Source organism: Monodelphis domestica, chromosome 8 (assembly GCF_027887165.1).
Source record: "Monodelphis domestica isolate mMonDom1 chromosome 8, mMonDom1.pri, whole genome shotgun sequence".
Taxonomy (NCBI): domain Eukaryota; kingdom Metazoa; phylum Chordata; class Mammalia; order Didelphimorphia; family Didelphidae; genus Monodelphis; species Monodelphis domestica.
The window spans coordinates 12,304,234-12,329,297 of record NC_077234.1 but is presented as its reverse complement, the minus strand read 5'-3'; the positions used below and the strand labels follow the sequence as shown (position 1 = coordinate 12,329,297).

Here is a 25,064-nt window from a genome sequence, read left to right as displayed (position 1 = left end):
TGGACTACCCCATTAGTGTCAATGCAATGTCCCTGAACAATACACAGGGATCAAGGAGAAAAAAACACTACCCTCAAGCAGAGGACAAATAATGAGAGTAAAAACGCCAAGGAAAGGCAACTTCTTGACTACAGGGGTCATATGAGGGGATATGATTGGGGATATGGACTTTGAATGAACATCTTTGTGCAAATACCAACAACATGGAAATGGGTTCGGATCAAGGACACATGTAACATCCAGTGGAATTGCACATCGGCTGGGGGGGGGGGCTGAAGGGGAGGGAGGAAAAGAAAATGATTTTTGTATGCAATAAATAATGTTTGAAATTGACCAAAAATAATAAAGTTATTTAATATCCAGAGAGCCACTGTGTCACAATGGATAAGAGACTTGAAGTCAGAAAGACCGAGGTTCGAAGCCTGCCTTCAGGTATTTACTAGATGCGTGACCATGAAAGTCATTTAACAATTTTTTGCCTCATTTTCTTCTCTAAAAAATGAAGGAGACTAGATTTGGTACTATCTGAGGTTTCTTTCTAATTTAAATCTATGCCTTTCAGATTCTATGATAAATACAAATATGAAGATAATTACATTAGCATGCCCTACACTACTATGAGAGAAGTCAAACTGGTTAATTTCCTCACCCTCCTGTTAAATTTTAATTCCCATTATTGTGCTGAAAGGAATAATGAACTGGAGGGATTCCACGTGAACTGGAAAGACCTCCAGAAATTGATGCAGAGTGAAAGGAGCAGAATCAAGAGAACATTGTACACAGAGACTGATACATTGTGGTAAAAGCAAATGTAATGGACTTCTCTACTAGCAGCAATGCCATGATCCAGAACAATCTAGAGGAACTTAGGATAAAGTTATTAGAAAAGTGGCTCAGTTGGCTCAGATCCAGTCAGTTAAAGGAAAGAAAATACCCTCTTTCCTAGCTGCCCCAATAGGGAAACAAAAGATTCATCCCACAGATATCTTTTTTTGCCCAGATGAAAAAGAATGTTGTCCACATCCAGAGAAAGAACTGTGGGAGCAGAAATGCATTAGAAAAATATGTGATTGATCACATAGTGTGATAGGGATATGATTGGGGTTTGGATGTTAAATGATCACTCTACTGAGGATATGAATAACATGGAAATAGATTTTGAACAACAATACATGGATAACCTAGTAGAATTCCTTGTCGGATTTAGGAAGGGAGAGGAAAGAGTAGGGGAGTGGAGGGAATAATGTAACATGTAACCATAGAAAAATATCCCAAATTTTAAAAGGAAAAATAAATAAATAGTAATTCCCAAGATGTGTTCAGCATATTTAATACCAAAAGAAAAAAAAGAAGGACTCTGGATCTATGATTTCTAGATCATTCCTTAATTAAATTTCTGATATTTCTAGTTCTTGAAAGCTATGCTACATATTAAAAAGTAACAATCAACACTTTATTGAACACATGAAAGGAGAAGACAAGAAAACGTAGGTTAGTCAAGACAGCCTCAGTGGGAATAATTCACAATGGTAATTCATCTAAAGATAGGGAGCTTGACAAATAGAATAGAGAGTTAACCTTGAAGTCACAGGAAGATTCAGCTCTAAGTCTCTTCTGTCACATATTAGACAAATCATTTAATCCCTCATCAGCCCAGGTAAACCTACACTAATAGAAGTTACAAACAGGTTGATGATCTGTACGGATGCATTGGTGGAGGGAGTTCCCACACCAGCTGTTGCCTATGTGGATGGAATCACATTTTTAGACCCCTATTCCTGCCCCAAATATAAGGAAGGAAACATTTCATAAGTTTTAAAGGATCCCTAAATTCAAGTTTAGTACAATTAAAATTAGTAGAGGGACTGTTCTCCTTTCTCTCTTTTTTTCTGGAAAAGTTAGATGTCCTTTAATACCTTGGGTTGATATCTCACCTCTTAATTACCTCATTAACTCCTCTAAGTTCAAATATCTAGGCCTATAGCTCCCAGATCTACATAACCAGTCCTTGATTCTTCTCTGAACAGTAGATCTTAATTGCTCATGGTCTATTGGTTATTTCCCATGAGATGACTCAGAACCATCTCAAATTCAACATACAAAATAGATATTGTTCTTTTCCCTTCAATCTGCCACTACTTTCTATTTCTAAAGACACTACTACTAACCCACAAGCAATTAATGTTTTTCCAGATGGTTTATATCTAACTTCATTGTGTGAAAAGTGTGTTGCAATTATATTCATACAATTTCTGCATTTGTCTCACAAATAGATCCCCAAGTATTTTAATATTGGCTTGTGATTTCAAATGGAGTTTCTCTTTCTAACTATTGCTGCTGAGCTTTGTTTGAAATATAGAGAAATGCTGATGGCTTATGTGGGTTTATTTTGTATCCTGCCACTTTGCTAAAGTTGTTGATTATTTCCAATAGCTTTTTGATTGATTCTCTAGGATTCTTTAAGTAGACCATCATGTCATCCGCAAAGAGTGAGAGCTTGGTCTCTTCATTGCCAATTTTAATGCCTTCAATTTATTCTTATTCTGTAATTGCTACAGCTAGTGTTTCTAGTACAATGTCAAATAATAGAGGTGATAATGGGCATCCTTGTTTCACTCCTGATCTTATTGGGAAGGCTTCGAGTTTATCCCCATTGCAGATGATACTTGCTGCTGGTTTTAAATAAATACTGCTTATTATTTTTAGGAACGACCCTTCTATTCCTATACTTTCTAGTGTTTTCAGTAAGAATGAGTGTTGTATTTTGCATACAATGGGGTGGGGATGGCAAAAATTACCTTCTCCTCTTAACAGGAAAATGTTATCCTCTGGAAAAAAAAAAGGATGACATCATTTGTTAAATAAAAAATAAGCTTGGTGGAAGCTAAAAAGAATAGATTACAGAGAGGAGCCACTGCAGGCAGAGAAAATAGAAGGAGCAGTATAGCAATAGTCCAGATGGAAGTCAGTGAAGGACTGACTCAAATGGTGGTAGTGAATTAAAGGAAGAGGAGCTAGTGGCAATAGATGAAGAGGCAGAAACAGAAGAACTGGGCAACTGTGTGAATGGTGGTGAGAAATCGAAGAAGGAAGAGCCAATTCTGACTTGATATTTTGGACCTTGGTGGGCATCCATAGAAAGAGGGAATATGGAAATTCAAGCAGGCCTATAGAGGAAAGGACAAGGATTGTATTTTAGGACCAAGTGTATTAGAGGGGCTGGTAACAGTAAAATAACAAAAACTCACAACTACAACGTCCATTGACATTTATAGTGTTTTAGGGTTGACAAGATTGTTTTACATTTTCTTCTTTGGACATCAAGTTGACATGTGCTGTAAGCATTGGGAGTGTATGTTGGATGCTCAGGGCAGAGAGAGGAGCTCTACTGAGCATCCTTTGGATCCTCTTGATCTCATTTTACCTTCTTACCATTTTACTTTTTCCAAAACACTTAGGACTTTTGATTTGGTAATGTGTCAATGTATATGGTTTCTCTCCTTTCATATCACAACTCTTTGTGCACAAATCTGATCTCTGTAGGATAAAGAACCATGTCTTAGTCCTGTATAAACCCCTTCCAAGCCACCCACCTCCTGCCAGGAGGCATACTGTGATTTGTACAGTGAAGGGACTGGCCCTTGGTTGAATGGATCATCTGAATCATTGCTAGAGATTTTCCTTTAGCCACTTCAGATACTTGTTCACTACCCTAAGACCTGCTTTAAGATTAATTACTGGGCTGCCAAATGACAGGATTCCATGGAACCCATCTTCCACGTGCTCATGGACTACCTGGACACCTGCAGCCCTGAGGCGGGAGAGGTACATGAGTCCATCATCTCTTAAGACATCATACTGACAGGTGAGGATATGAGTCAAGGGTGAACGCCGTAATGTAGAATCATCAGCTAATAGGGGGGATGCTCGGACATCCAGGAATCCTGGGTACTTTTTTGCAAGGTCAGAGGGTCCATGAATTGGGCTGGTATACACATGTCCTTTTTTGAACCTCTCAGGCAGCAGGGTACTCCAGTTAACAAACTTGAAGAGATGGCTGGAATCCACAGGTGTATGTTTGTTGGCAGCCATGGCTTCTTCTAATGCCTCATCTGAGGTGAAATATCTGCTCCAAAACACAACCATTTGGTGCTTTGTCAGGAATGGCAGATGGCCATTTTCTCTATAAGATGGTAAGTCCATATCAAGGCCCTGAAGAGCAGGATAAATTAAAGACTGAATCTTGACTTTGATCTTGATTTCTGGGTCATCCAGGAGCTGAAAAAGATCCATAATATAGTGCTCAATTAGAATTCATAACTTGTTAGACCCGTATTTGGGAATCCTACTAGCTCTGACTGATCATCTGCCCACCTTTGACTTGTGTGCTCAAAGAGGTAAGAAACATTTGTTATTTTTAAAAAGTCTTTCTTTTTTATAACAAATGTCTCTGACAAAGGTCTAATTTCTCAAATTTATAAAAAACTGAGTCAAATTTATAAGAGTACAAGCCATTCCCCAATTGACAAATAGTCAAAGGATATGAACAAGCAATATTCAGATGAAGAAATCAAAGCCATCAATAATCATATAAAAAAATTCTAAATCAGTCTTGATTAGAGAAATGTAAATTAAAACAAAGCTGACATACCATCTCACAACTATCAGGTAGACCAATATAGCAATAAAGGAAAGTGATAAATTTTAGAGGGGATGTGGCAAAATTTGGACACTGATGCATTATTGATGGAGTTCTGGATGGATCCAACCATTCTGGAGAGCAAAAGGTCTAATTTCTCAAATTTATAAAGAACTGAGTCAAATTTATAATCAATGGATTGAGAGTCTGACCTACAGACAGGAGGTCCTAGGTTCAAATCCATCCTCAGATGCTTCCCAGCTGTGTGACCCTGGGCAAGTCACTTGACCCCCATTGCCTAGCCCTTACCATTCTTCTGTCTTGGAGCCAATACACAGTATTGATTCCAAGACAGAAGGTAAGGGCTTAAAATAAAAGAAATGTCCAAGAGCTTCAAGGATTTGGAATAAAACTCAGTAAATTTCTTTAGAGACCTATGTCACAACTAATGGTGTATGGTGTAACTTGGCTACAGGGAACAGGTTTGTTGGCAACTAAAGCTAAATGGACCTTTTTTAACCCTGGGAATTTATGTCCTTTCCAGAATTTGCCTTTGTTGTTGTATTAAAGCTTATGCCAAACTTTCACCAGGAGAAAGAATTATGTAAACTCATACTAAGGATCATGACCATAATAAGGAGACATAAGATTTCACTTTCAAGTAATCACTGAATTTTTTCATGCACATTTTGACTGTTACATCATTTAATGGGATTTGAGATACAATTTTCTTTTTTCTTTTTTCCCTTTCTCATTTAAATGCAAATTTTAAAAAAGCTTGATTTTATAGAATTATGATTGATATTTGATAGTGAATGATCAGTTTACAATATCTAATAGTTCTGACAATATTGTATATCCCAATGCTGAGACTATTGAAATGTACCATTGGTTATTAAATATTATGGAACTTTAGCTGATGTTTGAGTCTGATCGCAGGAAAAGTGGCCACTAAAAAGCCACTGATCAGTGCTGCTGGGCACATGATGACTGATGTCAATATCCCCTGTGGGGCTGGTGAATGTCAGAGCCCAAGGAGGGGAGCTAACTCAGGGGATTCGGGGAAGCTTCTGTTCCGCAAGTTCTGAAGTTGGTCTTCTCTGTTTCAGCCTATAAGATATGAGACCAAACTATATTCCTATCTGGCTCTAACTCTGGCTTGCTATTCCTATGATTAGAGTATAAATCAGACTAGGGGACCACATTCCCCCTTTTTGTCAGACTTCTGTCCCCTTTTTTCTTTGGTTGTGCAACTTTCTTTATTCATAGCAGATTGTGGGTTATGGCAATATTGCTGCATTTGACCTACATGCTTATAGGATATAAACTACCTCCACGAGACTTTGATTATGTACCAGGACCTTTTTTACTATTTTAATTTATACTTCGATTTATATATTTTTAATTTTCTCTCTCCTCTTGTTTTTGAGAGCAGTGATCTATGTATTCCTTAACACCTTCCTAGATCAATAACCTAGTAGCCTAACCATACACCCTTTTCCAAGTCAACTGTTGATGGATTTCATTCAGTTTATGTTAGGATTAGATCCTGGGACGTATCTTATCCTCCTGAGGGAGGACTGTAAAGTTATTCTAAAAGTACCAAGACTAAGATCTTTTAAAGCAATTTTAGGAAAAGGTGTCTCCAATAAGCTGGTCCAGGAAAGATGCTATAAGGACCATCATGATTCCAAATGGACTAAAAAATATGACAGCAATCGAGAAGGTCCCCAGAAATCAAACGCTCTGAGTCAACCTTTGGACATGACAGACTGAACTACGGGGCGCTGGACCCTTCGTCCACTTTTATTCTGCTCACATGCTGTTATTTTATCCTGACTGTAAAACCCTTGTGTCAAAAGGAGAACAATCCCTAAGCGCTATTTGTCAATGCCCCCATCAATCTTTTTTAATATATTAAGAAACACCCAAATTGTAGTTATGCTCTCCATGAAATGTATGGTATCTTTTGTGCCCTCATGCAGCCTGGTGAGGCAATCCTGAAATGCATAGATCATATATGGAATGACTCACTGGGGACACTAGCACGGTAATCTGGAGACTCAAGAGTGGGGAGATTGCCATGCTAATCTCCCATAGAATCAGAGGGGATATTGTGAGATTTAATTGTCATTTCAAATGTCCTCACTCAGTTTGAAAATGAGATTCTTGATACCAGGCTCTCCTTCGCCTGGCCATGCACATGTGTCTACATGGCCTTCTGGCAGAGCCTGGTAAAAGTCCAAGAGCTACATATTTGGAAGTCCCCATGAATGACCTGTCTAACTGGGGGCCCACCCAGAGATGGCCAATCAGAGATGGAGAACAAATGTCATGGTCCTTATAAGAAAGGGAACTGGGGGGTGTGGGGCTCTGGGGCTTGGGACTGGAAGTCAGTCTTCACCATTTGGCAGGCATGATCCTTATCTTTTATGTCATGGAAATCTAGTTGCTTGCACTGAGGAGGGCCATGAGGCTTGAGTTCAATAGTATCTGGGAGACATTTTTTTAAAGTTAGGATGACCAAGTTATCTCTCTGTCTCCTCCTCCTCCTCTTCCTTCTCCAACTTTTACTAATAAATAATTATAATTCAATATCCAGATACCTGACAGGAGCCAGAGAGACCATTTAGTCTAATCCCATCAGGTTCAAAGATGGGTAAAGGCTTGTTCAATGTTACAATTCTTCATCTCCTACCTCCAAGTCTTGGCATAGGTAGTCCTCTCTGTCTGGCAGGAACTTCTTCCTTATTTGAAGCACTTGGACAGCTGAATTTCCTTTAAACTACAGTTAAAGGGTCCCCTCCTTCAGACCTTGCATCATCTGTAAAGCATCCCCTGCACCACCTTTCAGTATTTTCTTTCCCTTGAAATTATCTTGTATATTTTTTGTATACAAGTTTCTTGTTTCCCCAGCTCCTATTCAGATTACTTTCTACTTCCTCTATGTAAGTCTGTTGCTCTCTCTGTCTCTCTCTGTCTCTCTGTCTCTCTGTCTCTGTGTGTGTGTGTATGTGTGTGTGTGTGTGTGTGTGTGTGTGTGTGTGTGTGTGTGTATCTCCTTCTCCCAGTATTCATCTGGCTGAGTTTAAGGAGGTCCCTCAAGGAAAATGTGCTGGGCCAGCACGCAACAAGAGTAGCATAGGATTTACATCCACAGCAAAGTAGGGCTGTCATGGAAAAACATAATGTGAGATGAGTTCCCATAAAAATTCAGGGAGCATTATTCCAGAGATAGGCAAAGAACTCTGGTATAGGAAAATGTATGGATTAGATAAGTGGAATCCAATGACAAGGGGGGAGGAGCATGGCTCCATCTCTCAACATTCAGAGAACCAGTTCCCTGCAGTCATTCAAGCTCCTGAAATACTTATTTACATTCATTTAATAAAAAAGTAAACAGGACCATCATGTGAAACTGGCTCATCAAGATTACACAGGTAGTAAACATCAGAGGAAGAGTTTGAACCAAGGTCCTATGACTCCATAGAGTAGAATAACTCATCTTCATGATCTCTCTTATGCCAGGGGCCAACAATGGGTTTCCCCTTATCTTGTTGCAGTTTCTGGCTCCTCCTTAATTTTTCCATGTAGTAAAAATATTGCTTCTTCCCTAGAATGTCCATTACTCAAGTTACCATTTTGTTTCCATTATTCTCTATTTATCAACCACCTCTCCTTAAAAATGGCTCCCTTCCACCTTCTTAGAACATCTTTCTTTCAACTTCTTTCTTGGATAATCTTCCTCCTCATCTTATGTAGGAACTTCACATCATTTTTAGTAAGGTATGCAACAACATTTCTATGATTTTTTCAACATAATAGAGTGGGAAATTAGCTTTCATTTTAATACATTTATATGGGAACCTCTTGGGAAAGACAATATTACACAACCCCTGGAGGTCAATGAACTGGTTCCATTAGGTTTCGTACGTTATCAAATGAAAGGAATAGGGTTTGAAATTTCAAGTAGATCAATAGTCCCCCTCCTGCCATTTTGAATTCTTTTTATCACGAGGTTAATTGTGTCATTGAACTATTATGCTGTGTGGATAGAGTATTCTAGAACCAATGCATTACAAGGCATTCCCATAATATTTTATTTTTTTATAAAAAGATGCACATCTAGCAGGAAGAAGCAAGAAACGCATTTTAGAAGATAATAAGTTCATTCTATCTGCTCTTTCCTTTAACATTCTCAAAGGAAATAATCACTACTTACAGTTTCAGTTCTTAAAATTGGTGGCATGAACATGACATTGAAAAGGACATTCAATAAAAAGAAACATAAATCTCTCCTGGTACCTTCTGGTTCACAGCTGCGGCTAAATTCCCCCCAGCACTGTCTCCTGCAATACAGATGCGGGTGGGATCCACACCATACTCAGCAAGGACTTTCTTCCTCAAGAACCACCTCAAAGCATCATATACATCTTCAAACTGGGTTGGGAAGTGATACTGGGGTGACAGTCTGTAGCTTTGGAGGAGAAAAACCAAAGTCACTGAATAATGATGAGTTCAAGATAAATACTAAAGTCCTAGGCTCTGACTCGTGTTGTTGGCTGTTTTTGCAGTTTTTGTTGATGTCCCCATGAAGGAGTGCTGCTGGCTTCTCCTTCTGCCTTTCTGCCTCTTGTGTCAGTGCCACACTGAGTCCATGTCCAGCACTTAATGAAATAATGCTTGATGGTTCATCAACTGAGGAATTGTTTATTCGAATACTTCTCCCTGGCATGTCCTTATCAAAACTTCTGAAAGTCAGCAGAGTCCAGTGAATAGTCAGAAGACCTGAGTTCACATCCCACCTTTAACACATACTGGCTGACACCCTGAGCTATTCTGGTAAAGAAAATTCCCTGCCTATATTATAAGCCCTGGGGAAAAAATTGAATTGTGCTTTTTAAAATTTGCAAAGAAGTTCTGTGAATCGTCTTTACACCAAATAATGTTGCTCACATAAAAAAATGGGGTTTTTTGTAACCATTGAACTTATATTACAGAAAACAAGTAAATTTGACTATGCATCTCCACACATGAAGCAATTGGAGTATTTGGCCAGGATTTATCCAATAAAAAAGAAGAATAGTTGATTTAAAATTAAAAGTTTGCCTTTCTTATTTTTTGAGTAATTTCATTTGCTTGTATCATCAAAGGGATTCCTCAAAACTTCTTCATTTTATAATCATTTTAGACATTGGCATCAGAGTCATTCCAAATCTCAGCAGATTTCAGAATGCCACTTCCTAATACAGCAATCACCACCTGGATGGTGGAGAAAAAAGAGTTCCCATCGAGCCTGACTTTCTCATTTTACCCTTGAGGAAACTGAGTCTCAGAAAATAGAAATGTCTCATCTCTACCTTGAGAATTCATGGAATTCAAAACTAATGAGAACTCATATGTATATCAGGTCAAGTTTGGTTAAAAGGTTTTGTTTAATTCAGAGAATTAACCCCCTCTTCCTTGAAGGACAGCAGAAGCTCTAAGAATATCCAGTAGGGCCCATACTTATTCGTCCTATACTCTCAATCACCAGATATTGAGATAATTGAATTGATTTTGTTCATTTGTTTCACTCCTGTCCAACTCTTGGTGTCATCCCTATTTAGGATTCTGTTGGCAGAGACACCAGATTGGTTTGTCATTTTCTTCTCCAGCTAATTTTACAGATGGGGAAACTGAGGAAACACAGTTAAGTGACTTGCCTGGGATGACAGAGTTAATAAGTTTCTGGGGTTACATTTGAACTTGGGTCTTCCTGACACCAGGCCAGGCCCTCTCTCCACTACACCATCTAGATGCTCCCAAATTGAAATAGCTTAACAAGAAACAATAGTCACTTGGTGGTTCTGGACCCTTTAGTCTGATCTTTCTCAGGCTGGTTGATCTCTTCCCCACTGGAACATTAGAGAATCTATTTGACCCTGCCTGGCATCCCTCTCTGTGGCCATTATGTGACTTGCCAAGATGACTCATTGAGGTCTTCCTGATTCCACAGCTGGCCTTCCTTCCACACACCATGATGCCTTAGAAGCATCTGAGCGGTTTTAAAAACAAAAACCCAACAACCATGGAAGGTGATGAACTTCTTCTCCTAACACATCAAGGCTAAAACCAAAATCATTCTTACTTAGTTGATACGACCACAGCATCCAGATTCTCCACCATCTGTCTTCCCAGCTCATCATAAGGGGCCCAGGCTAAAATACAAGAGATTAGATTAGCCTGATTAGGACAGACAAGTAAAAAGATATCTCCCACTCTCACAGAAATGCAATGGTCATTTCCCAATAGACAGAGGTCATTTCAGAGTGAATTTCAAGGCCTAACAGCACTGATCTACCCAGAAAAAAATGTCTCCCTTCTATATTGCGATATAGAAAGTCATCATGGTCTTTTGATAGAGTACGGGACAGTAAAAGAAATTATATGGGAATTATTTGGGGGGAATTTTGTTGAAACCACAGACAACATGAGAAGGCCTGCAGATGATACAGAAAAAAGGTGAGAAAGTCAGAAATGCATACATAGTCCAAAATTTATAATAAGGCAAAAATCAAAGAAAAAGAAAAAAACCAGACATTTTCTCTGGTATAAGCCAAGGCCAAAAATTAATTTGGATTTTCCAGATTGTGGAGTTGCCACACTCCTTAACCCCCACAATGTAGAAGAGATAATTGTACATAACTTCAATGGACCAGGCTCTCCCTAAATGTGTCCACCAAGACACAGAAAGCAGCTGGCTGCCAGAAATGTTCAAGAAGAGGAGTTGATGAAGGAGGATTTTTGAACTTTGAACAGGTTTCCAAAGAGCCAAAGGAGGGGACAATGTGCAAGATGAAAATAGTCAGCATCCAGTCATGCTGGAGAAGACAAGATTGGAATACACTATTTTCTCTTCACAGGAAAATAATATTCACTTGTTCCCCAGGACAGCTATTGGTGTGGTACCACAATGGAACTGAACCAAAGGGATTCTGATTCAGGAAGAGGCAACATTAATGTTGATCCCTTTTCCCAAAAAATAACTGTATGTTTCAAATAGACAGTAAAACCATATTAGTGGGAGACTTGAACCAACCATTATCAAATTTAGATCAAATTTAGACTGTTTAGACAGTCTATGATAAACCCAAAGATCCCAGTTTTGGGGACCAAAACCCACTTTTTGATAAAAACTGCTAGGAAAATTGGAAGACAGTATGGGAGAGATTAGGCTTGGATCAACATCTCACACCCTACACCAAGATAAACTCAGAATGGGTGAATGACCTGAATATAAAGAAGGAAACTATAAGTAAATTAGGTGAACACAGAATAGTATACCTGTCAGATTTTTGGGAGGGGAAAGACTTTAAAACCAAGCAAGATCTAGAAAAAAAACACAAAATGTAAAAGCAATAATTTTGATTACATTAAATTAAAAAGGTTTTGTACAAACAAAACTAATGCATCCAAAATTAGAAGGGAAGCAACAAATTGGGAAACAATCTTCATTACAAAAACATATGACAAAGGTCTAATTACTCAGATTTATAAAGAGCTAAACCAGTTGTACAAAAAATCAAGCCATTCGCCAATTGAAAAATGGGCAAGGGACAGGAATAGGCAATTTTCAGATGAAGAAATCAAAACTATTAATAAGCACATGAAAAAGTGTTCTAAATCTCTTATAATCAGAGAGATGCAAATCAAAACAACTCTGAGGTATCACCTCACACCTAGCAGATTGGCTAACATGACAGCAAAGGAAAGTAATGAATGCTGGAGGGCATGTGGCAAAGTTGGGACATTAATTCATTGCTGGTGGAGTTGTCAACTGATCCAACCATTCTGGAGGGCAATTTGGAACTATACCCAAAGGGAGCCAAAAGACTATCTGCCCTTTGATCCAGCCATAACACTGCTGGGTTTGTACCCCAAAGAGATAATAAGGAAAAAGACTTGTACAAGAATATTCATAGCTACACTCTTTGTGATGGCCAAAAATTGGAAAATGAGGGGATGCCCTTCAATTGGGGAATGACTGAACAGGTTGGGGTATATGTTGGTGATGGAATACTACTGTGCTCAAAGGAATAATAAAATGGAGGAATTCCATGGGGACTGAAACAACCTCCAGGAAGTGATGCAGAGTGAGAGGAGCAGAACCAGGAGAACATTGTACAGAGACTGACACACTGTGGTACAATCAAATGTAATGGACTTCTCCATTAGTGGCAATGCAGTGATCCTGAACAACTTGGAGAGATCTATGAGAAAGAACGCTATCCACATTCAGAGGAAAAACTGTGGGAGTAGAAACACTGAAGAAAAACAACTGCTTGAATACATGGATCAAAGGGATATGGTTGGGGATGTAGACCTTAAATGAACATCCTAGTGTAAACAACAACATGGAAATGGGTTCTGATCAAGGACACAAGTACTACCCAATGAAATTGCACATTGAAGAGTGGGTGGAGGGGAGGGAGGGAAATAATGTGATTATTGTAACCAAAGAATAATGTTCTAAATTGACTAAATAAACTCATTCAAATGGAAAAAAAACAAACAAACAAAAAATAAAGCCTTATCTTCTTCTTAGAATCCATACTGAGTATCAGTTCTAAGGCAGAAAAGCAGTCAGGGCAAGCAGTTGGGGCTCAGTAACTTGCCCAAAGGACACATAGGAAGTATCTGAGGAGTGACTCTTTAGCCACTGAGCTATCCAGTTGTCCCATAAGTCATATTTTTATAGTGCTTTAGAGTTTATTGTTGTTCTATAGTTATTTCAACCATGTCTAACTCTTTGTGACCCCATTTTGGGGGTTTTCTCGGCAAGGATACTGGAATGGTTTGCCATTTCCATCTCTAGCTCATTAACAGATGAGGAACTGAGGCAGCCAGGGTTAAGTGACTTGCCCAGAGTCATGCAGCCAGTAAGAGTCTGAGACAGAATTTGAATTCATGAAGATGAGTCTTCTCAATCCCAATGCTCTATCATCTGCCCAACCTAGATGCCCTTCCTTTACAGTTTACATTTTGCTTTACTCCTACAAGGTATGTGAGGTATATAATGCAGTTATTATTATCCCTCTTTTACAGAGAGAAAATTTGGAATTGGAATTGGAAAGGTTAAATATCTTGCTTGTAATGATACAGCTCCTTTGAACCGAGGTCTCCTGAATACAAGTATAGGACTATCCCTTAGGATCTTAGACTTGGGCTTTGGAGGAGTGTCACAGGTCCTGGAGTCCAATCCTCCCATTGTGCATATAAGAAAAGCAAGGTCTAAAGAAGCAGTGATTTAGGGTGGAACATTGTGCCTTCATTCAAATCCATAAATTGCTATCTTGGGATTGAGGGCTATATTGCCTCCCAGAACACAGAGCCAAAAGCAATAAATGGAATTCTCCAAGAGGCTAATGTAGGGTCAATGGGGGACATCAAAATAATGATCGCTGTCCCCTTTGGAATGGGCTGCTGAGGGATAATGGATGCATCCTCCTTAGAGGTCTTTGGAAAGAGCCTAGACAGCAGAGGTGAGAAATTTTAAAGAGCATGTTCATTTCATGGAGAGTTTGGGTTAGATGACTCCATAGGTCCCTTCCAATGTGCAGATTCTGTGACTCCATGAGGAAAACCAAAGAAAGGGGCCAGATCTGAAAGGATTCCTCAGGCTGAGGCCAAAGCCCTTGGCACGATTCACTGCGAGACCACATGAGGCTTTGCAGAATTTAAAAGTAGTTCGGAAAACACCAGAGGCCTGAACTGAATGCTGATCATTGGCATCCAGGTGGAGAAGGGCAGCAGGGAAGGCAGGAGGAATTCAGGAGCTGGAGCAGGGTGAGAAATACAAATTTGGGGGTCATCTTCGGTCCTGACCGTCCTCTCTCCATAGTCAGACATTGGTTGACTGCCCAGTTTGTTGATCTTTGGTGTCTTCCTAACTGCTGTAACTACTCTTTGAAGTGTTACAAGTTATACACAGTTTGTTGCTCTCCCTTTTCTTGTTGGCAAAATTCCTTCTGAGACATTGTCGTCACAGCCAGGTTGGGACATGGGCCAGAATTTTGAACTAAGGCTTCGGTCAAGGGCTCTAAGATGCATCAGAAACATACTTGTCTGCTTAGTGACGTCAGGATTACAGGATCCTTCAGGCCCAGTCAGGCCTCTGACTTCAAAATTGTTCATTGGCATAAGGTCTAGAAAAAAGGGGAGCACCATGTGCAAGTACTGTTTATGTGCTCTTAGCACTGGAGAGCAAAAAGACTTAGAATCACAAGATCCTAAGTCTGCAGCTGGAAGGGTCCTCAAAGACAAATAAAGTTCAAACCCTCTTTTTACAGATAAGGAAACTGAGGAAAAACTGACTTCTCAAGGACACACAGGAGGTGAAGGGCAGAGTAGAATTTGAACTCGGGTCTTCTGACTCCAAATCTCCCCATCACCACCCCAGCCCCATAGATGCCAAGGACCTAATGGGCAATGTGACGTTTTGGAAATGGATGTCTTAATTAGGTCTTCCTACCTAGTTCTAGCTAATCTCTCAAGAGCCCCCAGGCCACTTCTCCTGGTGACTGATGTTTACATTTCCATTTCAGGAATTTTCTTCTGTGTGTGATGAATTCACAGGTCCAGTCAAACCAATTATCTCAGACAGATTCCTTCCGCAGGAGGATTGTTCTAACACCTATAAAGTGCCAGACACTATGCTACTCCCTTTACAAAAATGATCCTGACAACAATCCTGGAGATAGTTGTTTATCATCCCCATTTTACCACTGGGGAAACTGAGGCAAAGAGAGATTACATGACATGCCCAGGATCACACATCTAGGAAGTATCTGAGTCTTTCTGACTCCAGGCCCAGGGCTCTATCCACAGAACCACTAGCTACCTCAAAACCTCCAAAGACCATCCAACTATACTCTCATTGTGTATTCACCAAAGTGACTTGGTATCCTCAGTGTAGAGGCTCCTGTCACCTGTAAATGACCAACGCTCATGATCTTAACCTTGGTAAATTAATAAAATGCCATTTTGACTCAACTCCACTGAAGCCCAGAAAGCCTGGAATGGCTTCCCTTCATCCTCTCTTGTCCCCTCCTCTCCCCGTTCCCCCTTTCCTTAGCTCCCCTCCAGTGCTCTCATCTCCTCCCCAGGTTTTTCTTTCTCTCTTGTCTCATTGTCTCCTCTGGGCTTTTACTACCTCCTAACTACAAAACACTCTGACTGACATCAAAGGCTACTGAAATGCACTGGCCACCCCAAGACTCATCCCTAAGGAAGGTACCTACCAGCACTTCCTGTGGCCCAGCCACCACCATGAATATAAAACACAGCCCTCCTCAGCGTGGATGACTTCTGCTTTGGCACAAAGACGCGGACTGGAACGTTGTTGAACAGGGTCTCTGCCACGGTGACGTTTTCATCCGAGGTTGGTGGCACTGCAAGGGCTTCCAACAACAGCAAAGGTCTAAATCCCAGCATCTCCAAAAGTGGTGCCTGAGGTCCAAGAACACAATGAAAAGTCCCGCTGTGAATTCCAGGAGTGTGCAGGAGTCGGCACACTTTGTGTCCACTGAGGCACCAACGTTCCCCAAAGGGTTGCCAACCATAGGTCACATTGCAAAAGCTGTGTGTCTTCATAGTGCTTTGGAAGCATTATCTCATCTGGCCTCACAATGATGCTGGCGGATCACCATTTAATAGACAAGGAAACTGAGACTCGTTGAATTTCTGTCACTTACCTGGAGGTGTGAGATTTAAATGAATATCCAACACTCCAAGTATTAATTAGATAAAGTTATTAATAATCACTTGAAGGAGAAGGAATAAAAGAGGAATAGAAGCATAAAAACCTAATTATCTAACAAAAGTAAACCCGCAGGAGCAAGTTCTCCTGACCCTCAAAAAGCCTGCCCACAGCTGCCTGCGATCACAAGAGGAGAGAGCGAGAGGTGGGGCTACACAAAATGTATATCCTGCCTATGTCAGCGCATAATGTGAGAAAGAGAGTGGGGTGCTGGGAATTGTAGTTCTGGGGGTGAGATTCCAATTACACACAGGGCACACAGCCATTTATTCTCAGAGGTGGGACTGGAGCCCGGGTCTTCCTCATGCCGGTGCTGTTTCCATAACAATCTAAACCAATAAGATTCTAGCTTGGACCACCAAATCTGCCTTACAGCCCCAAGGAGGTTACAGCTAATTCAGCCAAAATACTTCTGAAAATAGAAGCAAAAACAAGCATGATGATGCCAAGGCTGCTTAAGATCCAGGCTGCCAGAATCAACTAAGTGCATCAACTTCTTGACCAGAACAAAAATGGAAGGAAACCCAGCTGGGTCCTTGTGATTAGCTCCCATCTATCTCCTAGGGGAGCATCTCTTCTCTATCTAGTGGCTTGCCTCCAGTCCCCAACACTGGAATGGAGGAGTCCATGAGGACAGGGACCATTTTGACCTATCCTTGCATCCCCAGCACTTAACACAAAGTCTGGCACATAGTAGGTACATCATTGATGGAAGTTTGATTATCCAATGTTAGCCTTCTGGAAGTGTCATAGCTGAAGTTATATTTATCTTGTAGTTTCTAGGACTACCATGATCACTAGGGTTGTTAGCCTCAGTTCTGCACCTCAGCTTAATGTTGGCCCCCAAACCTAAACTGACTCTAGCATTTATACTTCACACACATACACACATACATGAACATGTACATGAACACATATAAGCACAACATACATGTGTCACATTGTATGACAGAATTCACACTGAGTACTCCTTATGGCCTCAGTGGAGTTTCCAATACAAGAATTCATCTCCCGTACACCCATCTCCCCTTTTTTCCAGCCATTTCACCCTAAAAGTCAGGTCTAACCATGCTTGAGGACCATTTCCTCATTTAACAGAAAGTAACTAGAGAATAATGACATCCAAAATCCATTGCTTTTGGCGTGCATTTGTGTTCTGTATACTAGTCCTCTTACTGAGTCCAACCTGATGACAAAGCTTCCAATTCAATTCAAGCAAAATTATTAAGTCTATGCAAGACCCTATTCTGGCCACAGAAGATGCAAAGAATAAAATGAGATCATCTGTGATCTCAAGAGACCTACATTCTACCAGGGGACACAGTAGGTATTGTTGGTGTTGCCATTATTGTTCTTGTTCACTCATTTTGGTAGTTCATGAAATCATTTGGGGTCTTCTTGGCAAAGATACTGGAGGGTTGTCATTTCCTTTTCCAGTTCCAGTTCATGTTTCCAGATAAGAAAACTGAGGCAAAAAGAGTCAAATAAGAGTGGATATAAGGATAGGTAAATGCAAAAGAATTTTAATCAGGAGAGCAATAGGATTGGAGGGATTGTGAAAAGAAATCTGAGAAAGCTTTAAGGAAGATGTGACTTATGAGCTGAACTTTACCATGGTAAGAATTTCAAAGGGAAATTAGAGACAATTTCCTTCAAGCATAAGGGATGGCATGTGCAAATGAAATATTCTAGATGGAATGTCAGGTTTGAGGAATATCTAATAGCAATCCAGTTTGACTGGAATCAAAAGTGCCAAAAGTACAGTCTTGGGAAACAAGGCTGAAAGAGCCAATGAAAGTCAGAATGTGGAGGAACTTGAAAAACTCATTTGTATTTTATCTTACATAAACAAGGAAACCATAGAAAGTTCTTGAGCAGAGGAATGACATGATTAGACCTGTTCTTAGGAAGATTATTTCAAAAGACTATTTCAGGATCTAGGATGAAGGAAGAAAGGAAGGAAGCAATCGAACTAGGACTCCCTTTCAACCACCTGGAGGTGAAGAAGACCTGAGATTGTAAGTGGAGAAAGGAGGGACTAATGCTTAATTGTTATTCAGATGTAATCAGCAAGGTGTGGCCATTGATTAGACCCAGACAGGAGAGAGAAGGAAGAGCCTAATAGTGATGGCAAACCTTTTAGAGATGGCATGCCATGCCCCATCTCCCACCCCCTCACCCCTTTCACTCCCCCTACCTCACCCCCGCTTACCCCAGGCAGGGTAGAGAAGAAGAATTTCTTTTGGCCTGCTGGGGGGGGGGGGGAGATTGGTGGTGATGAGAGGTATGTGTGGAGAGGAGGAGGAGAGTGACCTGAGCTCTCTGCTCCTCTCCAGCTATGTGCCATGCTGTGAGCTATGGTTCCCTCAAACCTAGCTCCTCTCCAACCCCACCATAGGAATTACCTTCACCACAGACTCAACAGGATGCCATCTGCCCCACACCCTCATGCAACATGTGAAACCCCACCCCAGCACTTTACCCCAGAAAGGGGAGGGAGGAAGCACTCCCATTAGGCTGCTAGGCAGAGGGGCAGGGTAAAGTGAGGAATGGCCTCAGGCACATGGAGAGGGGGAGGGGAACAGCTCTCCTCCAGTCCCTCTGGCTTTCTAGTAAAAACTGGCAGGTGACCAAAAGTGTGCCCACAGAGAGGGCCTTTTTGGCACATGTGTCATAGGTTCGCCATCACTGGTCTAGGATGTCTCTAAAATTACCCATCTAAATGCCTAGAATGGTAGTAGAAATATGCCCACTGTCCTGGACAGAAAGAAAGAAGTTTGAGGGATAAAGGGGATTTATTAGAAGGAAAAATAGAAAGAAAGCATTGTGAAATATAGACTTGATAATTTGGGATACATTCAATTTAAAAAGTTTTGTTTCAAGATAAAACTAGTGTAGCAAAGATTAGAAGGAAAGCCAATAAGATAGGGAGGACATTTTATAGATAATTTCTTAGAAAAAGGTCTCATATCTAGAATATAGAGAGAACTTTGTCAAATATATAAGAATATGTGCCATTCCCCAATTGATAAAGAGATAAAATATAGGAATAGACAGTTTTAGATGAAAAAATTAAAGCCATATAAGTATATGAAAAAATGCTCTAAATCACTATTGATTGTAGAAATATAAATCAAAACGTCTCTGAGATAACTTCTCATACCTATCAGGTTGGCTAAAATGATAAAGAGGCAAAATGACAAATGTTGGAAGGGATATGGAAAAATAGAGATGCTAGTACCTTGTTGGTGGAACTATGACCAGATCCAACCATTTTGGTGAGCAACCTGGAATTATACTAAAAAAATTATAAAACTATGTATACCCTCTGATCCAGTAATAATAGTATTAGGTTTATTTCCTAAGCTCATCAAGAAAGAAGGCAAAAAAATTACTTGTTCTAAAACATATATAGAGGCTCTTTTTATGGAGGCAAAAACTGGAAACTGAGGGGATAGCCACCAATTGAGGAATGGCTAAACAAGTTGTGGTCTATGATAGTAATGAAATACTATTTTTCCATAAGAAATGAAAAACCAGATGATCACACACAAAAAAAACAAACCCAGGGAAACATATGGATTGATGAAAAGTGAAGTAAGCAGAGCCAGAAGAACATTTTACATAGCAACAACAATAATGTATTATGTTTATTTGTGAATGACTTAACTATTGTAACCTCCTGCAGTTACATATTAATATTTTCATGGGTGGACACCTGAGAAGGAGATTGGAAACTGAGGAGAAATGGTTAGATGAGAGAGACAGAGAGACAGAGAGACAGAGAGAGACAGAGACAGAGAGAGGGAGAGAGACAGAGAGAGAGAGACAGAGAGAGACAGAGAGAGGGAGAGAGACAGAGAGAGAGATACAGAGAGAGAGAGAGGGAGAGAGACAGAGAGAGCGAGAGAGCGAGAGAGAGAGAGAGAGAGAGAGAGAGAGAGAGAGAGAAGGGAGAAAGAGACAGATACAGAAACAAGGAGAGAGAGAGAAAGAGACAGAGAGACAGAGCCAGAGAGATGGAGAGAGGGAGAGAGAGAGAGGGAGAGAGACAGAGAGAGAGAGAGAGGGGGGGGGGGGAGAGAGAGGAATAAAGACTCAGAAACAAAGAGTTAAAAACTATAGGCTCCATCATGCTTGCCCCTCTGATGGAATTGAGAGAGAGCTCTACACGTGTCCTCAAACTTTTATTGGAGAATTTAGGAATGTGGAGTAGGAGGTAGCTAATGAACATATGATATGGCATAGGTTTTAACACTGGCTCAATTGACAATCATGTAATCAAAGAGAAGGAGCTTAATCAAACATGTGACTTGGAAAGGAATGTGGTCCAACAAGGTGGAAGCTAGGACCCTGTGGCAATTTTGTCCTTTGGACTGAAGATTTGGAAATACAATAATCAGTAAGTAACATGACCTTGAGTCTGGTATATGAACACATAAGATACAATATCAATATGCCAATAATACTTTCAAGATGCTAATATATCTGGTATGCAACAACTATTATCAACAAGGCAAGGATTCAAGACAAACTCCAATGCACTCATGATAAAAAAGCATATTCACTGCCATAGAAGGGACAGATAGGGTTCCAATTCACATTGAAAAGTACCATTTTTCACTTTACTTTCTCCATGGATTTTTTCTAGTCTAAGCTATATGTGTCTTATTTTCTAATGTAACAAACAGGGAAATATGTATTATATGAAAATATATATTCAACCCATATTATATTACCTGTCTTCTTAGTGAAGGTGGGAGTAAGATGGAGGAAGAAAAAAAAAGAACGACATTGATTTTTGGACATAGCTAATGTAAGAATGTGTTCCTCTTGGATATGTATATTATAATTTATTGCATATTTATTTTTAAAATGTATGGGGGAAGCTGAGTAGTTCAGTGGATTGAGAGCCAGGCCTAAAGATGGGAGGTCCTACGTTCAAATCCAGCCTCAGACACTTCCCAGCTGTGTTACCCTGGGAAAGTCACTTAACCCCTACTGCCTAGCCCTTATCACTCTTCTGCCTTGGAACCAATACACAGTATTGATTCCAAGACATAAGATTTTCAATTTAAATTTTAATTTTTAAATGTAATTTAATTTTAATTTTAAAAAATGTATGTATTATGTTAATAGTGTGTTATATAATAGGTGATATATTTATTACATATGACATGTAATGCCATATATAATAATATAACATGCTATATATAAAATAAGTGGTAACAAAAAAGAAAAGCAAGAAGTACATGATAAATAATTTTAATTTCATGAATGTCCATTTCTATTCTATTACAGCATATGGAAATTCTCCATTTATTTGATGTAGTTTAGTATTTTATTTTAAAAGAAAAAGGCCATCCAGACTCAGTTTCTCTCTTTCCTCTCCTCTCTCTCTTCTAACCATTCTGCAAATTGACTTCTACCTTCTTGATTCGAATGGAATGGCCCTTTCCATGGTTACCAGTGCTATCCAACCTGCCACATCTTCCTGGCCTTTTCTCAGTCCTCATCTTTCTTAATGTCTCTTCAGTATTTGTCACTGCTGATCACCGCCCCCTTTATCACCTTTATAGGTTTTCATGAACTCTCCTGTCTCTCTACATGCCCAACCATACTCAGAAAGAGGAAGGGAGGGAGAGAGGGAGGGAGAGAGGGAGGGAGAGAGGGAGGGAGGGAGGGAGGAAGGAAGGAAGGAAGGAAGGAAGGAAGGAAGGAAGGAAGGAAGGAAGGAAGGAAGGAAGGAAGGAAGGAAGGAAGGAAGGAAGGAAGGAAGGAAGGAAGGAAGGAAGGAAGGAAGGAAGGAAGGAAGGAAGAAAGGAAGGAAGGAAAATGTACAAACCAAAAGGCAGGCAGACAGGCAGATAGATAAATAGATGAACAGACAGAGAGATGGACAGAGAGAGCATTTATCCAGGGCTTACCGTGTATCAGACCCTGTGCTCATCACCAGGAATACAACTACAAGCAATCAAGACTATTCCTGCCCACAAGGAGCTTACCATTCTAATGAGGAACAAACAGACAAACATAGTTATGTTAGCTGGGGGAAGAAAAAAGAAAGAAAGAAAGAAAAAACTAGGCTAGAAAGGGGAGGGAAGCTATGCTTGGCAGCATGGCAGGATCTGGCAGCCAAGAAGAGGGGCGGAGGCTTCATTCTGGGCAAGATAAGAAACCTGTGCCTAAGCCATTAACTCCTGCCCGGCCTCCCCTCACTGTCTCCAATCGGAGTCTTCACCGAGATCCCTCTAAAGCATTTTCCTTTAGACAACAAACAACACTTCCCCATTGGAGGCCCCGAGCAGGCAGGCCTGGGGAGACCCCCATCTTCCTCCCTGGCAGCATGTCCCTTCCCGCCTCCCTCCCAGCCAGCCAAGCTCCCCCTCACCAGATGCGTTTGGATCCTGAGGAAGGCGCAGGTCAGCATCAGTCTCCATGACTGCTCGATGTTCTCTGGGAGCGGAGTGTACAGGGAGTGGGCCAGGAGGGCACAAGCAATGAGGAGCCCCAGAGACTTCCTTCCCATGGTGCTGCCGGTGCTGCCGGTGCTGCCGGTGCTGTTGGTGCTGGTGCTGGTGCTGCTGCTGCTGCTGCTGCTGCTGCTGCTGCTGCTCGCAGGGAGCTCTGCCACGAGGCAGCCCCAACTCTTGACTTGTCCCCGCCCAGGAGGAGGGTGAGCAGAGCTCCTCTGAGGCTGAGGCCAAGCAAGGCTCACAAACAAGCATCAAATGTCAGGAGAGGATTTCCTCTGAAAGCGCTCAAGCCGGGACTTGGGGGACGAGCGAGTAGCCCGGCTTGTGGAGAAGCCTGGAGAAGGGGCACGTTGTAACAGCAGGAGGCTGGAGCGCCAGGCTCGGGATCCGGCCCCAAAGCTTGATATATTGAGCCCAGGAGGCCATGAAAAGGTTCTTGAGCAGGAAAGTGACCTGAGTGTTACGCTGCTAGCTGTGGAGAGTAAAGAGAAATAGAGACCAGGAAGGGGCTCCGAGTTCAAGGGCGCTGTGATAATCCAGGCGAGAAAAATAAGCATTTAGGGCAGCTAGATAACACCGTGGATAGAGTCCTGCAGTCCTGCTGATAGAATGCAGGTCCTGGGTTCAAATCCAGTCTCAGGCACTTCCTAATAATGTGACTAATTGTCTCTCCCTTACCAGTCTTCTGTCTGAAGACAGACAGTAAGGGTTTAAAAAAAACATTTCTATTGCACCTACTATGGGTCAAGAATTGTAGTAAGAACTTCTTACAAGAGTCTTATCTCATTTGATCCTCACAAAAACATTGGGAGGCAGGTGCTATGATTGCCCCCATTTTATAGTTGAGGAAACTAAAATAGATAGAGATTAAGTGACTTGTCCAGGGTCACACAACTTATAGTGATCTAAATCTGGATTAGAACACAAATCTTTCTTAGACAAAACTCAGTGCTCTATGCCCTCAGCCTCCTGCTACTTCAATAAGGGTTTGAATTAGAGACCCACCTGCCCACTCCATCCTAAGCTTCCATGCATCAGATGCCCATGGACTTGTTCTGGATAAGTAAGTTGATCACTGCCTCCCATTATAACTGATTTCCTTTGTAATCCCATGATTTTATTTTAAGCATTTAAAACAAGATTCTGACAAGCTTTCCCCAGATGACCTGATAAAGGAGTCCACCAAAAGGGAGAAAAATTCCTGAACCGGAGGCAAGTGATGCAGTGGACAGAGTATTAGGCTGGGGCTTAGAAAACCTGGGTTTGAGTTCTGGCTTTACCACTTACGTGGGAGACAAACTCATGTGAGACCCTCAACTCCTTTAACTTTCGCTGCCCAGAAGCAGCTGGTGGTTTGGGTCATAGGGCTCTAACTTGGGGTCAGGACATCTTGAGATCCAATCTGGCCTCAGAGAATTACTAGGTGTGAGACTGTGGGCAAGTAACTTAGCCTCTGTTTGCCTCAGTTTCCTCAACTGTCAAAGGGGGTTAACAATAGCACCTACCTCCCCGGGTTGTTGTGAAGATCAACTGAGATCATATTTGTAAAATATATAGTAAGTGCTTGCTCCGTGCTTTTTCCTTTTTTCCTATAAGATCTCTAAGTTCCCTGAGCTCCAAATTGCTCAATCATTAGGGTAAATGAGCTCCATGGAGACCTGGCAGGGTGGAGACCTGAATCTTAAATGTAAACATCTTCCCTAAAGCTTTGGAAAGCAGGGCAGGAACTACTCTCCTTAGAACTCTTAGAACAGAGACTAAGAAAGAGTTGCTTACTGGGAGAGAAGATGGTAGAGTATAGCCATACTCTGCTCCCTGATCCTTCCATGCACACACACACACACACACACACACACACACACACACCCCAAATTACCTCAAAGCAAAGGGAAGCTGGAGGAGTAGGTCTCACACGGGTAAGAGGAGAGCAGAGAGCAGCCCATGACCCTGCCAGTTGCAATGAAGCTGCAGAATGGGAACAAATCTAGTGGTGGGACTCCACACAGGTAGAGAAGGCAGAAAATCTATAAACTCTCAGGTGGCATCAGAGCCCTGGGGCTACAAGGGAGCAAAGGGGTGAAGCAGAAGTAGTGAAGTAAACTGCTCATTCCCATGTGGCAGCAGAGTGCCTGAGGAAGCAGATCCTAAG

At 41.1% G+C, this 25,064-nt stretch overlaps 1 protein-coding gene across 1 annotated transcript; it reads right to left on the bottom strand.

The window, feature by feature from the left end:
* Positions 1-1,882: 1,882 nt before the first annotated feature.
* Positions 1,883-23,116, bottom strand: LOC100013050 (arylacetamide deacetylase-like). Its single transcript, XM_001364183.3, has 5 exons — positions 22,831-23,116; positions 15,922-16,129; positions 10,770-10,839; positions 8,945-9,116; positions 1,883-4,278 (listed from the first exon to the last, which is right to left on the bottom strand). Exons 1-5 carry the CDS (start codon positions 22,966-22,968, stop codon positions 3,670-3,672), a joined length of 1,197 nt encoding a protein of 398 aa, XP_001364220.2. The 5' UTR covers positions 22,969-23,116; the 3' UTR covers positions 1,883-3,669.
* Positions 23,117-25,064: the final 1,948 nt, after the last annotated feature.

Excerpts from the sequence above, each read along its gene's own strand:
- LOC100013050 (XM_001364183.3), bottom strand. The coding sequence starts at position 22,968 with ATGGGAAGGAAGTCTCTGGGGCTCCTCATTGCTTGTGCCCTCCTGGCC. Across the intron at positions 16,130-22,830 it reads TCAGGATCCAAACGCATCTG|GCACCACTTTTGGAGATGCT; the intron begins GTGAGGGGGAGC and ends CTTGGACCTCAG. Across the intron at positions 9,117-10,769 it reads GCTGTGGTCGTATCAACTAA|CTACAGACTGTCACCCCAGT; the intron begins GTAAGAATGATT and ends TCTCCTCCAAAG.